The following is a 16331-nucleotide window of genomic DNA, read 5'->3' as shown; positions in this document are numbered from 1 at the left end:
GTCAAACGTGGGTTTTTCTCACAATCCTGCAAGCTGTTCTGTCTGATATTTTTCTTGGTCTTCCAGCTCTTGCTTTAACCCCTTAAGGACCAGGCCATTTTATACCTTAAGGACCGGAGCGTTTTTTGCAATTCTGACCACTGTCACTTTAAACATTAATAACTCTGGAATGCTTTTAGTTATCATTCTGATTCCGAGATAGTTTTTTCGTGACATATTCTACTTTAACTTAGTGGTAAAATTTTATGGTAACTTGCATCCTTTCTTGGTGAAAAATCCCAAAATTTGATGAAAAAAATGAAAATTTAGCATTTTTCTAACTTTGAAGCTCTCTGCTCGTAAGGAAAATGGATATTCAAAAAATATTTTTTTGGGTTCACATATACAATATGTCTACTTTATGTTTGCATCATAAAATTTATGAGTTTTTACTTTTGGAAGACATCAGAGGACTTCAAAGTTCAGCAGCAATTTTGAAATTTTCAAACTCACTATTTTTCAGGGACCAGTTCAGTTTTGAAGTGGATTTGAAGGGTCTTCATATAAGAAATACCCCATTAAAGCCCCGATTATAAAAACTACACCCCCCAAAGTATTCAAAATGACATTCAGTAAGTGTATTAACCCTTTAGGTGTTTCACAGGAATAGCAGCAAAGTGAAGGAGAAAATTCTAAATCTTCATTTTTTACACTCGCATGTTCTTGTAGACCCAATTTTTGAATTTTTGCAAGGGGTAAAAAGGAGAAAATTTTTACTTGTATTTGAAACCCAATTTCTCTCGAGTAAGCACATACCTCATATGTCTATGTTAATTGTTCGGCGGGCGCAGTAGAGGGCTCAGAAGAGAAGGAGCGACAAATGGTTTTTGGGGGGCATGCCGCATTTAGGAAGCCCCTATGGTGCCAGGACAGCAAAAAAAACACATGGCATACCATTTTGGAAACTAGACCCCTCGGGGAACGTAACAAGGGGTAACGTGAACCTTAATGCCCTACAGATGTTTCACGACTTTTGCATATGTAAAAAAAAAAAAAAATTTTTTTACCTAAAATGCTTGTTTTCCCAAAATGTTTACATTTTTAAAAAGGGTAATAGCGGAAAAAAAAAAAAATTGAAGCCCAATTTCTCCCGATTCAGAAAACACCCCATATGGGGGTGAAAAGTGCTCTGCTGGCGCACTACAGGTCTCAGAAGAGAAGGAGTAACATTTGGCTTTTTGAAAGCGAATTTTGCTCTGGGGGCATGCCGCATTTAGGAAGCCCCTATGGTGCCAGGACAGCAAAAAAAAAACACATGGCATACCATTTTGGAAACTAGACCCCTCGGGGAATGTAACAAGGGGTAATTTGAACCTTAATACCCTACAGGTGTTTCACGACTTTTGCATATGTAAAAAAATATATATTTTTTTACCTAAAATGCTTGTTTTCCCAAAATTTTACATTTTTTAAAAGGGTAATAGCAGGAAAAAAAAACAAAATTTGTTAGGCAATTTCTCCCGAGTACGGCGATACCCCATATGTGGCCCTAAACTGTTGCCTTGAAATACGACAGGGCTCCAAAGTGAGAGCGCCATGCGCATTTGAGGCCTAAATTAGGGACTTGCATAGGGGTGGACATAGGGGTATTCTACGCCAGTGATTCCCAAATAGGGTGCCTCCAGCTGTTGTAAAACTCCCAGCATGCCTAGACAATCAACGGCTATCTGACAATACTGGGAGTAGTTGTTTTGCAACAGCTGGAGGCTCCGTTTTGGAAACAGTGGCGTACAAGACGTTTTTCATTTTTATTGGGGAGGGGGGTTGTATAGGGGTATGTGTATATGTAGTGTTTTTTACTTTTTATTTTATTTTGTGTTAGTGTAGTGTTTTTAGGGTACAGTCACACGGGCGGGGGTTCACAGTAGTTTCTTGCTGGCAGTTTGAGCTGCTGCAGAAAATTTGACGCAGCTCAAACTTGCAGCCGGATACTTACTGTAATCCTCCACCCATGTGAGTGTACCCTGTACGTTCACATTGGGGGGGGGGGGGGGGGGGACATCCAGCTGTTGCAAAACTACAACTCCCAGCATGTACGGTCTATCAGTGCATGCTGGGAGTTGTAGTTTTGCAACCGCTGGAGGCTCCGTTTTGGAAACAGTGGCGTACCAGACGTTTTTCATTTTTATTGGGGAGGGGGGCTGTGTAGGGTTATGTGTATATGTAGTGTTTTTTACTTTTTATTTTATTTTGTGTTAGTGTAGTGTTTTTAGGGTACAGTCGCACGGGCGGGGGTTCACAGTAGTTTCTCGCTGGCAGTTTGAGCTGCGGCAGAAATTTTGCCGCACCTCAAACTTGCAGCCGGATACTTACTGTAATCCTCCGCCCATGTGAGTGTACCCTGTACATTCACATTGGGGGGGGGGAACATCCAGCTGTTGCAAAACTACAACTCCCAGCATGTATGGTCTATCAGTGCATGCTGGGAGTTGTAGTTTTGCAACAGCTGGAGGCACACTGGTTGTGAAACACCGAGTTTGGTAACAAACTCGGTGTTTTGCAATCAGTGTGCCTTCAGCTGTTGCAAAAGCTACAACCCCCAGCATGTACGGACAGCGGAACTGCATGCTGGGTGTTGTAGTTATGCAACAGCTGGAGGCATACTACTTTGGCTGGGGATGCTGGGGATTGTAGTTATGCAACAGCTGGAGACACACTGGTTTGCTACTTAACTCAGTGTGCCTTCAGCTGTTGCAAAACTACAACTCTCAGCAGTCACCGACAGGCAACGGGCATGCTGGGAGTTGTAGTTATGCAACCACCAGATGCACCACTACAACTCCCAGCATGCACTTTAGCTGATTGTGCAAGCTGGGAGTTGTAGTTAAACAACAGCTGAAGGTACACTTTTCCATAGAAAGAATGTGCCTCCAGCTGTTGCAAAACTACAAGTCCCAGCATGCCCATAAGGGAATGCTGGGAGTTGTGGTGGTCTGCCTCCTGCTATTGCATAACTACAGCTCCCAGCATGCCTTTTTTGCATGCTGGGAGCTGTTGCTAAGCAACAGCAGGAGGCTGTCACTCACCTCCAACGATCCAGCCGCACAGGTCAGTCCCTCGTCGTCGCCGCCGCCGCCGCTGCTCCTGGGGCCCCGATCCCAACATTAACGCCGGGGATCGGGGTCCCCAGCACCCGGGGTGCACATCCCGCACCCGCTCACGTCCTCCGGAAGAGGGGCGGAGCGGGTTGCGGGAGTGACACCCGCAGCAGGCACCCTGATTGGTCGGCCGGTAATCCGGCCGACGAATCAGGGCGATCGTGAGGTGGCACCAGTGCCACCTAACCCCTGCTGGCTCTGGCTGTTCGGGGCCGTCTCTGACGGCCCCAATCAGCCAATAATTCCGGGTCACCGGGTCACTGGAGACCCGATTGACCCGGAATCCGCCGCAGATCGCTGGACTGAATTGTCCAGCGATCTGTGGCCATTGCCGACATGGGAGGTCATAATGACCCCCCTGGGCGATATGCCCCGATGCCTGCTGAACGATTTCAGCAGGCATCGGGCACTGGCTCCGCTCCAGATGGTTGCGGGGGGCCGGTAAAACACATGACGTTCTCCTACGTCATGTGTCCTTAAGGACTCGGAAATGGAGACGTATGAGAACGTCATGTGTCCTTAAGGGGTTAAAGGGGTACTCCGCTGAATTTTTTATTTTTTAAATCAGCTGGTGCCAGAACATTAAACAGATTTGTATATGACTTCTATTTAAAAATCTTAATCCTTCCAGTACTTATCAGCTGCTGTATGTTCCAGAGGAATTTGTTTTATTTTTGAATTTCTTTCCAGTGTGACCACACCTCTGTCCATGTCAGGAACTGTCCAGAGCAGAAGCAAATCCCCATAGCAAACCTCTCCTGCTCCGAACAGTTCCAGACACGGACAGAGGTGTCAGCAGAGAGCACTGTGGTCAGACAGAAAAGAACTTCAAAAAGAAAAGAACTTCATGTGGAGTATGCAGTAGCTAATAAGTACTGGAAGTATTAAGATTTTTAAATAGAAGTCATTTACAAATCTGTTTAACTTTCTGGCATCAGTTGATTTAAAAAAAAAAAATTTCTATAGGAGTACCCCTTTAACTTCCACTGTTCCTGATGACTGCTATTTCTTAATTAAATTCCGAACAGAGGATATTGACATCTGAAAATGTTTTGCTATCTTCTTATAGCCTTCTCCAGCTTTGTGAGCATCAACTATTTTTAGTTTCAGATTTCTAGACAACTGCTTAGAAGAACCCATGGTGGTGATTGTTGGGGCAAGGTCAGATGACTCTGGGCACTTAAAACCTTTGAGATTGAGATCACCTGGTCTCCCAGATGATGATTGAGAACAATCCATGACACTGGCAGGTCTCAGCTTTGCAAAGGGGGCAGTGCATGCTATAAATTCTGCAGGGTGCCCAAACTTTTGCAGACGCCATTTTTTGTTTTCTGGGGAACAGAATTTAATGAAAAGAACCTCTGTCCAACTGTTAAGCATGGGGGTGGATCAATCATACTTTGGGGTTGTATTGTAGCCAGTGGCACAGGGAACATCTCTCGAGTAGAAGGAAAAATGGATTCAATACAATTTCAGCAAATTTTGGATGCTAAATTGATGCCATCTGTGAAAAAGCTGAAGTTAAAGAGAGGATGGCTTCTACAAATGGATAATGATCATAATCACACCTCGAAATCCACGGGGATTACATCAAGAGGCGTAAACTGAAGGTTTTGCCATGGCCTTCACAATCTCCTGACCTCAACATAATTGAAAATCTATGGATAGACCTTAAAAGAGCAGTGCGTCACAGACAGCCCAGAAATCTCAAAGAACTGGAAGACTTTTGTAAGGAAGAATGGGCAAAGATACCTCAAAGAAGAATTGAAAGACTCTTGGCTGCTACAAAAAGCGTTTACAAGCTGTGATACTTGCCAAAGGGGGCAGTACAAGATATTAACTCTGCAGGGTGAACAGAATTTAATGAAAAGAACCTCTGTCCAACTGTTAAGTATGGGGATGGATCAATCATACTTTGGGGTTGTATTGCAGCCAGTGGCATAGGGAACATCTCACGAGTAGAAGGAAAAATGGATTCAATAAAATTTCAGTAAATTTTGGATGCTAACTTGATGCCATCTGTGAAAAATCTGAAGTTACAGGGGTACTCTGGTGAAAACCTTTTTTCTTTTAAATCAACTGGTGCCAGAAAGTTAAACATATTTGTAAATTACTTCTATTAAAAAATCTTAATCCTTCCAGTACTTATTAGCTGCTGAATGCTACAGAGGAAATTCCTTTCTTTTTGGAACACTGATGACATCACGAGCACAGCGCTCTCTGCTGACATCTCTATCCATTTTAGCAACCGTGCAGCCTTAGAGTGCTGGGGCCTTGGGTTCAAATCCCACTAAGGACAACAATAAATAAAGACTTATTATTATTATTATAATAACGTCAGCAAAGAGCACTGTGCTCGTGATGTCATCAGAGAGCATTCCAAAAAGAAAAGAATTTCCTCTGTAGTATTCAGCAGCTAATAAGTACAGGAAGGATTAAGATTTTTTAATAGAAGTAATTCACAAATCTGTTTAACTTTCCGGAGCCAGTTGATTTAAAAGACAAAAAGGTTTTAACCGGAGTACCCCTTTAAAGAGAGGATGGCGTCTACAAATGGATAATGATCCTAAACACACCTCGAAATCCACAGGGGATTACATCACGAGGCGTAAACTGAAGGTTTTGTCATGGCCTTCACAATCTCCTGACCTCAACATCATTGTAAATCTATGGATAGACCTTAAAAGAGCAGTGCATGACAGACAGCCCAGAAATCTCAAAGAACTGGAAGACTTTTGTAAGGAAGAATGGGCAAAGATACCTCAAACAAGAATTGAAAGATTCTTGGCTACAAAAAGCGTTTACAAGCTGTGATACTTACCAAAGGGGGCCGTACAAGATATTAACTCTGCAGGGGGCCCAAACTTTTGCATACACCATATTTTTGATTTCTGTTATTTTGAAAGTGTAAATGATGGAAATAAAATCTAACTTTTGTTGACATATTATAAGAATGTCTAACCTGTAATTTGATGCCTTTTGGAGATTTTTCCATCTTTCCTTGGCTTCTTTATGCAAATTAATACAAATTTTTACCTGGGGTGCCCAAACTTTTGATCCCCACTGTAGGTGGCATGCTCTTAGGTGCAAGCTGTGTTTGTTTAGTTGGTTTTAGGATTTGTTTATCCTTTCTGCAATGTGTCTATTCATACTCTTTTCTCTTATATCTGTTTATGTGAAGTTCTGTGTTTTATATTTCTGTTTTCCTACTGGATCAGCTTCTGACCACACTGGTGAGTGCGCCGCTGGCTAGTAGTCTATTTGGATTTATTATTAATGGCTATTTTTTTAGTGGAGTGGAGTTTCCAGTGTGTGTGTCCAGTGTGAACAGTGTCCTATGTTTGGCATCCCTGTTACCGCTCCATGGGGACTCCTTGTCTACTTGAGGTGTTTGGAGGGATTGCTTTTCCTGTCTTGTGTTCAGTCTGAACAGTGTTCTATAATTATATCCTGTTGTATCCATTTTTCTGAGTTGTAACTAGGCATCCCTGTTATCTGTCCATGGGGACTAAGAGGGTATTGTTATTCCTGCGTCTACTGGAGGTGTTCTGAAGGGATTGTGATTATTCCTGTCTTGTGTTCTATAAATATATCCTGTGTATCTAGGCATCCCTGTTACCTGTCCATATGGACTTCGTGTCTACTGGAGGTTTGCATAGGGAATATTCCTGTTTAGCGATAGATCACGTTTACCTGTCCGTGGGGACTCGGAGGGTATTGTTATTCCTGTGTCTACCGGAGGTTTTTCTAGGTGATTAAGCTTATTCCTGTTTTGTTCTGGAGTATGTTCAGACTAATCCGTTTCCCTGTCTGGTAATTTGAACTCTATGTTTATTAGTTCTTTATTCATATCTCTGGAGTTCTTTACATGACCACTTATCTATAGTGTCCTCTGTTCACAACCACTGATCTATAGTGTCTTCTGTTCACAACCACTGATCTATAGTGTCCTCTGTTCACAACCACTGATCTATAGTGTCCTCTGTTCACAACCACTGATCTATAGTGTCCTTTGTTCACAACCACTGATCTATAGTGTCTTCTGTTCACAACCACTGATCTATAGTGTCCTCTGTTCACAACCACTGATCTATAGTGTCCTCTGTTCACAACCACTGATCAATAGTGTCCTTTGTTCATGACTGCTGATCCATAGTGTCCCTTGTACTAACTCTCTGATCTGTGTCCTCTGAACTTTATACTATAGAGTTCTATGTTCCTGTTATGTTTCTGGTTTGTGACCGACTATTTGTTAGTATGTGGTTTTATTAGGGCCCTGCACTTTAGTTCAAGGAGGGACTGGCGCCCAGTTGTCGATCCACCGGTTATAGTGGATGGGCAAATAGGCAGGGAGAGCGGTTTTAGGGTCACTTTAGAGCTCACTCTCCCGGTCCCCTGGTTGGTCCCTGACGGGGTCTGAACAGTCAGCCCCCACCAAAATAAAATGGGCTGCATAGTCTAAAATCCCATTGGTTTAAGTGGCTTTTCCGTTTTTTGTAAAGCTACAACTTCCAACATGTCTGGAGAGCCACAGTAGTTTTGTAACAGCTGGAGAGCCACAGATAGGTGGTACAGTTTCTCCTATCATCACTGCAGAAATTACAAGTGACTCCAGCTCTGATGGGACAGTCAGGATAATACACAATGATATAATGACCTGAGTGACGTCTTCTCTGTTGTCTTTTCCTTTTCTTCTTTATCTGGTCCAGACACCAGGACATCTTCCAGCTCCATCTTCTCTGTAGAGTCTGATGCCCGGACATCATAGGTTCCTCACTAGGTCAGCAGATCCTCATCCTCTGTATGACGACAATAATCATAATACTGCCAAATACTGTACCACCTTAATATAATACTACCATACACTGCACCCCCTGAACACAACCCTGACTGACACTGTTGTGTCTGTTTGGCAGAATCTCAGACCCCTAAGAGCTCGTCCAAACTGCAGACATTCAGCAGGGGGAATGTTCACTTGCAGCAGGCGCCACCTTGTAGAATGCCCATGTTTATTCTTCGGGTGTACGTCCATTCCACTGGCAGAATTCCGCTACCGCGATTCAGCAGTATGCACAGAGCAGCAGAGTCCCGTTGTACACAATGGGACTCTGCTGCATGTGCAGCGGTGGAAGCTCTGCAATCTGCAAGCACTAAGTCTCCCCAGACCTCTAAGTTCTGCTTCTTCAGACGTATAAGTCCTCCTCCAGACCCCTATGTCCAGCCACAACGTTAAATCCTCCTTTAGACCCCTCTTTTTCACACTTCTCTGCCCCATAGACCCCTTCTCTACTTTTTTGACCCCCACCCACCCCCTCTCTCTGAACACCTATGTCATCCTCCACACTCCTACAGCGCCACCCACGTCATCCTCCACACTCCTACAGCACCACCCCCGTCATCCTCCACACTCCTACAGCACCACCCCCGTCATCCTCCACACTCCTACAGCACCACCCCCGTCATCCTCCACACTCCTACAGCACCACCCCCGTCATCCTCCACACTCCTACAGCCCCACCCCCGTCATCCTCCACACTCCTACAGCACCACCCCGTCATCCACCACAGTCCTACAGTACCACCCCCGTCATCCTCCACACTCCTAGAGCACCACCCCCGTCATCCACCACAGTCCTACAGCACCACCCCCGTCATCCTCCACACTCCTACAGCACCACCCCCGTCATCCACCACAGTCCTACAGCACCACCCCCGTCATCCTCCACTCTCCCACAGCCCCACCCCCGTCATCCTCCACACTCCTACAGCCCCACCCCCTGTCATCCTCCACACTCCTACAGCCCCACCCCCGTCATCCACCACACTCCTACAGTACCACCCCCGTCATCCTCCACACTCCTACAGTACCACCCCCGTCATCCTCCACACTCCTACAGTACCACCCCCGTCATCCTCCACAGTCCTACAGCACCACTTCCCACTCCCATCATTCTCCACACTCCTACAGCACCACCCCCGCCATCCTCCACTCTCCTACAGTACCACCCCCGTCATCCTCCACACTCCTACAGCCCCACCCCCAGTCATCCTCCACACTCTTACAGCCCCACCCCCGTCATCCACCACACTCCTACAGCCACACACCCCATTATCCACCACACTCCTACAGTACCACCCCATCATCCTCCACACTCCTACAGTGCCACCCCCTGTCATCCTCCACACTCCTACAGTGCCACCCCTGTCATCCTCCACACTCCTACATCCCCACCCCCGTCATCCACTACACTCCTACAGCCCTACCCCCGTCATCCACCACACTCCTACAGCACCACCCCCTGTCATCCTCCACACTCCTACAGTACCACCCCCGTCATCCTCCACACTCCTACAGTACCAACCCCGTCATCCTCCACACTCCTACAGTACCAACCCCGTCATCCTCCACACTCCTACAGTACCACCCCCGTCATCCTCCACAGTCCTACAGCACCACCCCCGTCATCCACTACACTCCTACAGTACCACCCCCGTCATCCTCCACACTCCTACAGTACCACCCCCGTCATCCTCCACAGTCCTACAGCACCACCCCCGTCATCCACTACACTCCTACAGCACCAACCCCGTCATCCTCCACACTCCTACAGTACCACCCCCGTCATCCTCCACAGTCCTACAGCACCACCCGTCATCCTCCACACTCCTACAGCACCACCCCTGTCATCCTCCACACTCCTACAGCCCCACCTCCAGTCATCCTCCACACTCCTACAGCCCCACCCTCGTCATCCACCACACTCATACAGCACCACCACCGTCATCCACCACACTCATACAGCACCACCCCCATCATCCTCCACACTCCTACAGCACCACCTCCGTCATCCTCCACACTCCTACAGCACCACCCCCGTCATCCACCACACTCCTACGGTACCACCCCTGTCATCCTCCACACTCCTACAGTACCACCCCGTCATCCTCCACAGTCCTACAGCACCACCCCCGTCATCCTCCACACTCCTACAGTACTACCCCCGTCATCCTCCACAGTCCTACAGCACCACTTCCCACTCCCATCATCCTCCACATTCCTACAGCACCACCCCCGTCATCCTCCACACTCCTACAGTACCACCCCCGTCATCCTCCACAGTCCTACAGCACCACCTCCCGTCATCCTCCACACTCCTACAGCACCACCCCTGTCATCCTCCACACTCCTACAGTACCACCCCCGTCATCCTCCACACTCCTACAGTACCACCCCCGTCATCCTCCACACTCCTACAGTACCACCCCCGTCATCCTCCACAGTCCTACAGTACCACCCCCGTCATCCTCCACAGTCCTACAGCACCACCTCCCGTCATCCTCCACACTCCTACAGCCCCACCCCCGTCATCCTCCACACTCCTACAGTACCACCCCTGTCATCCTCCACACTCCTACAGCCCCACCCCCAGTCATCCTCCACACTCTTACAGCCCCACCCCTGTCATCCACCACACTCCTACAGCCCCACCCCCCATCATCCACCACACTCCTACAGTACCACCCCCCATCATCCACCACACTCCTACAGTACCACCCCGTCATCCTCCACAGTCCTACAGTACCACCCCCTGTCATCCTCCACTCTCCTACAGTGTCACCCCCTGTCATCCTCCACACTCCTACATCCCCACCCGTCATCCACCACACTCTTACAGCCCCACCCCCGTAATCCACCACACTCTTACAGCCCCACCCCCGTCATCCACCACACTCTTACAGCCCCACCCCCGTCATCCACCACACTCCTACAGCACCACCCCCTGTCATCCTCCACACTCCTACAGTGCCACCCCCTGTCATCCTCCACACTCCTACAGCACCACCCCGTCATCCTCCACACTCTTACAGCCCCACCCCTGTCATCCTCCACACTCCTACAGCACCACCCTCGTCATCCTCCACACTCCTACAGCACCACCCCCTGTCATCCTCCACACTCCTACAGCGCCACCCCCTGTCATCCTCCACACTCCTACAGCACCACTCCCTGTCACCCTCCACACTCCTACAGTGCCACCCCCCATCATCCTCCACACTCCTACAGCACGTCATTTTCCACACTCCTACAGCACGTCCTCCTCCACAGCATCCACCTCTCTTATCCTCCATGGTCCTCAACCCCCCCCCCCCCCGTCAGCCTCCATAGTCCTCAGCACCCCCGTCATCCTCTACACTCGTACAGCACCCACCCCCCCTGTCATCTTACGTGCTGGAGCTCTCAGTGGTGGCGGGATCTCCCTCTGCTCAGGGACACATCCGTGATGTCGGGAGTTCCTGCGCACGGATGTCTTAAAGCAGCAGGGTCCCTGCCCCGGCTCACTTTACTTGGGGCCTGAGGAACCGGCCATAGAGGGGGCCTCGCCAGGGTACCGGCCGAAGAAAGGAGTGGACGGACCGACGGCGGAGGCTAGTAGCTTTAGTGTGGGGCTAAAAGGCTAGCTGCTTTGGGCCCCTAGGAATGACAGGGCCCAGGGCAGCTGCCCCTTTTGCCCCGTGTTAAAGACGGTCCTGATAGAGAGTGATGAAAGGACATCACCATAAATCACATTCTCTTTTATAGTTTTTCATTCTGCTCAAATGAAACCCTTTCGGACGGCCAAGAACAACGTGTGGGCCCCTGTGAGTCGACGCAGACCCCCGTAGGTCCTGACAGAGGATGAAGGAAGATCAGCGGCTACAGCGGCAGCCCCCTATCGTCTCCTGCTGCAGATCCAGACTTCTGAGATGTCAGTAACCATCCGCTGCCTGCATGTTACTCGCGGAGCGATAATGTTATTTTTATATTATTCTTTTATGTTGAAGATTCAAAGATATAAAAATAAAATAATTTATAACCTGATAATGTTCTCACTTGACTACCTGAAATATTGCGCTGTCATTTTTTAACATTTATCTGAATAGAAGATACAATTGTATCCAGTCTATATACAATGCTCTGTGAGCTAAACATCCTGGACTCCAGACTGATACATTGTACATAGCTAGTCCTGCTCTCAGCTGAGAAGTGATACAATTGTATCCAGTCTAGACAATGCTCTGTGAGCTAAACATCCGGGACCCCAGACTGATACATTGTACATAGCTAGTCCTGCCCTCAGCTGAGAAGTGATACAATTGTATCCAGTCTAGACAATGCTCTGTGAGCTAAACATCCTGGACTCCAGACTAATACATTGTACATAGCTAGTCCTGCTCTCAGCTGAGAAGTATATACAATTGTATCCAGTCTAGACAATGCTCTGTGAGCTAAACACCCTGGACTCCAGACTGATACATTGTACATAGCTCGTCCTGCTCTCAGCTGAGAAGTGATACAATTGTATCCAGTCTAGACAATGCTCTGTGAGCTAAACATCCTGGACTCCAGACTGATACATTGTACATAGCTAGTCCTGCTCTCAGCTGAGAAGTGATACAATTGTATCCAGTCTAGACAATGCTCTGTGAGCTAACATCCTGGACTCCAGACTGATACATTGTACATAGCTAGTCCTGCTCTCAGCTGAGAAGTATATACAATTGTATCCAGTCTAGACAATGCTCTGTGAGCTAAACACCCTGGACTCCAGACTGATACATTGTACATAGCTAGTCCTGCTCTCAGCTGAGAAGTGATACAATTGTATCCAGTCTAGACAATGCTCTGTGAGCTAAACACCCTGGACTCCAGACTGATACATTGTACATAGCTCGTCCTGCTCTCAGCTGAGAAGTGATACAATTGTATCCAGTCTATATACAATGCATTGTCTAGAACACAAGTTAAACATGTTATCTGCTGTATCCTGCCATATCATCTGCTGACACTAGGGGTCACTGGAGTACCAAAGGCTTAACCCTTTCATGTCGAAGACAATTTAAATTTTTGGCTTATTTTTTCCTCCCTGCCTTTTAATAGTAATAACTTTGTTATTTGTCCTTTTTTTTTTCTTTTTTGCAGAACTAATTGTACTTTCTAACGATTTATTATAACATATAAAAAGTGAAGCAAAACTGAAATTTTTTTTGTGTGATTAAATAAAGAACCCATAATTTTGCAAATTTGGGGTGATTTTGACCCCCAATGTATATAGCTTTTGTTTTAGTTTACTACTTTTAATAAATAAAGTTTTTCTTAATAATTATGCTTACATTTCCCTATTCTGCCCAATATAATTCTTCTATTTTCTGTAATATAATATATATATATATATATATATATATATATATATATATATATGCCCAAAAAATCAGCAATTAGATACACAGGTCAGCAGACAGTATCACACATGATAGGATTAGATACAAGAGCTCAGAGACAGTATCACTCATTGTATGCTTAGATAGAGTAGCTCAGCAGAGAGTATCACACATGGTTGGATTAGATATAGCTGCTCAGCAGATGGTATAACACATGAAAGGATTAGATACAGCAGCTCAGCAGACAGTATCACACATGATAGGATTAGATACAGCAGACAATATCACACATGGTAGTATTAGATACAGCAGACAGTATCACATATGACAGGATTAGATACAGCAGCTCAGCAGACAGTATCATACATGATAGGATTAGATACAGCAGACAATATCACACATGATAGGATTAGATACAGCAGACAGTATCACATATGACAGGATTAGATACAGCAGCTCAGCAGACAGTATCACACATGATAGGATTAGATACAGCAGACAGTATCACATATGATAGGATTAGATACACAGCTCAGCAGACAGTATCACATATGATAGGATTAGATACAAGAGCTCAGTAGACAGTATCACGCATTGTAGACTTAAATAGAGTAGCTCAGCAGAGAGTATCACCCATGGTTGGATTAGATATAGCAGCTCAGCAGACGGTATCACACATGAAAGGATTAGATACAGCACGCAATATCACATATGATAAGATTAGATACAGCAGACAGTTTCACACATGATAGGATTAGATACCGGGGCTCAGCAGGCAGTATCACACTTTACATGATTAGATACAGTGACTCAGCAGACAGTATCACACATGATGGAATTATTAAGCATGCTGGGAGTTGTAGTTTTGCACTGGCTGGCAGGGTGATGTCAGGACAATATAAGAGCTCAGCGTTGCCCCCTGCTGGATGTAGGTGATATCTGACATCTCCTCCTGTTATTAATCTCCATCCTGCGGGTGATACTCGCCGTGTACATTATACGGGGTCATGTGACATAATCTGCCGCCATCTCCCCTGAGCTCCATCCTGTCTCTGGGCTGAAGAGCTGACGCTCGGATACAGCAAGTGAGCGCACGTCTCCACAGTCCTACAGCACCACCTCCCGTCATCCTCCACACTCCTACAGCACCACCCCCGTCATCCTCCACACTCCTACAGTACCACCCCCGTCATCCTCCACACTCCTACAGCCCCACCCCCAGTCATCCTCCACACTCTTACAGCCCCACCCCCGTCATCCACCACACTCCTACAGCCCCACCCCCCATCATCCTCCACAGTCCTACAGTACCACCCCCTGTCATCCTCCACACTCCTACAGTGTCACCCCCTGTCATCCTCCACACTCCTACATCCCCACCCCTGTCATCCACCACACTCTTACAGCCCCAACCCCGTCATCCACCACACTCTTACAGCCCCACCCCCGTCATCCACCACACTCCTACAGCACCACCCCCTGTCATCCTCCACACTCCTACAGTGCCACCCCCTGTCATCCTCCACACTCCTACAGCACCATCCCGTCATCCTCCACACTCTTACAGCCCCACCCCCTGTCATCCTCCACACTCCTACAGCACCACCCCGTCATCCTCCACACTCCTACAGCACCACCCCCTGTCATCCTCCACACTCCTACAGCACCACCCCGTCATCCTCCACACTCTTACAGCCCCACCCCCTGTCATCCTCCACACTCCTACAGCACCACCCTCGTCATCCTCCACACTCCTACAGCACCACCCCCTGTCATCCTCCACACTCCTACAGCACCACTCCCTGTCATCCTCCACACTCCTACAGCGCCACCCCCGTCATCCTCCACACTCCTACAGCACGTCATTTTCCACACTCCTACAGCACGTCCTCCTCCACACCCCTACAGCACCACCCCCGTCATCCTCCGCAGTCCTCAGCATCCACCTCTTATCCTCCATGGTCCTCAACCCCCCCCCCCCCCCCCCGTCAGCCTCCATAGTCCTCAGCACCCCCGTCATCCTCCACACTCCTACAGCACCACCTTCTGTCATCCTCCACACTCCTACAGCACCCCCCCCCCCCCCCCTGTCATCTTACGTGCTGGAGCTCTCAGCGGTGGCGGGATCTCCCTCTGCTCTGGGACATATCCGTGATGTCGGGAGTTCCTGCGCACGGATGTCTTAAAGCAGCAGGGTCCCTGCCCCGGCTCACTTTACTTGGGGCCTGAGGAAACGGCCATAGAGGGGGCCTCGCCAGGGTACCGGCCGAAGAAAGGAGTGGACGGACCGACGGCAGAGGCTAGTAGCTTTAGTGTGGGGCTAAAAGGCTAGCTGCTTTGGGCCTCTAGGAATGGCAGGGCCCAGGGCAGCTGCCCCTTTTGCCCCGTGTTAAAGACGGTCCTGATAGAGAGTGATGAAAGGACATCACCATAAATCACATTCTCTTTTATAGTTTTTCATTCTGCTCAAATGAAACCCTTTCGGACGGCCAAGAACAACGTGTGGGCCCCTGTGAGCCGACGCAGACCCCCGTAGGTCCTGACAGAGGATGAAGGAAGATCAGCGGCTACAGCGGCAGCCCCCTATCGTCTCCTGCTGCAGATCCAGACTTCTGAGATGTCAGTAACCATCCGCTGCCTGCATGTTACTCGCGGAGCGATAATGTTATTTTTATATTATTCTTTTATGTTGAAGATTCAAAGATATAAAAATAAAATAATTTATAACCTGATAATGTTCTCACTTGACTACCTGAAATATTGCGCTGTCATTTTTTAACATTTATCTGAATAGAAGATACAATTGTATCCAGTCTATATACAATGCTCTGTGAGCTAAACATCCTGGACTCCAGACTGATACATTGTACATAGCTAGTCCTGCTCTCAGCTGAGAAGTGATACAATTGTATCCAGTCTAGACAATGCTCTGTGAGCTAAACATCCTGGACTCCAGACTGATACATTGTACATAGCTAGTCCTGCCCTCAGCTGA

The 16331-nt window shown here is 47.5% G+C and overlaps 1 protein-coding gene across 4 annotated transcripts in view; it reads left to right on the top strand.

The window, feature by feature from the left end:
• The window catches only part of LOC130282070 (pancreatic lipase-related protein 2-like), a 59436-nt gene extending 43374 nt beyond the window's left edge, over positions 1-16062 (top strand). For 3 of the 4 annotated variants that reach the window (XM_056529928.1, XM_056529930.1, XM_056529927.1), the window contains one exon: positions 11718-11990. In XM_056529928.1, the coding sequence (XP_056385903.1) occupies positions 11718-11817 (100 nt within the window). In that variant the 3' untranslated portion in view covers positions 11818-11990. Of the gene's footprint in view, positions 1-11717; positions 11991-15789 lie in introns of those variants that run through there. The other variant, XM_056529929.1, reaches the window with a different exon arrangement.
• Positions 16063-16331: the final 269 nt, after the last annotated feature.

The sequence above is a fragment of the Hyla sarda genome, chromosome 7 (assembly GCF_029499605.1).
Source record: "Hyla sarda isolate aHylSar1 chromosome 7, aHylSar1.hap1, whole genome shotgun sequence".
NCBI classification, from domain to species: domain Eukaryota; kingdom Metazoa; phylum Chordata; class Amphibia; order Anura; family Hylidae; genus Hyla; species Hyla sarda.
This window is presented reverse-complemented; position numbering and strand designations above follow the sequence as displayed.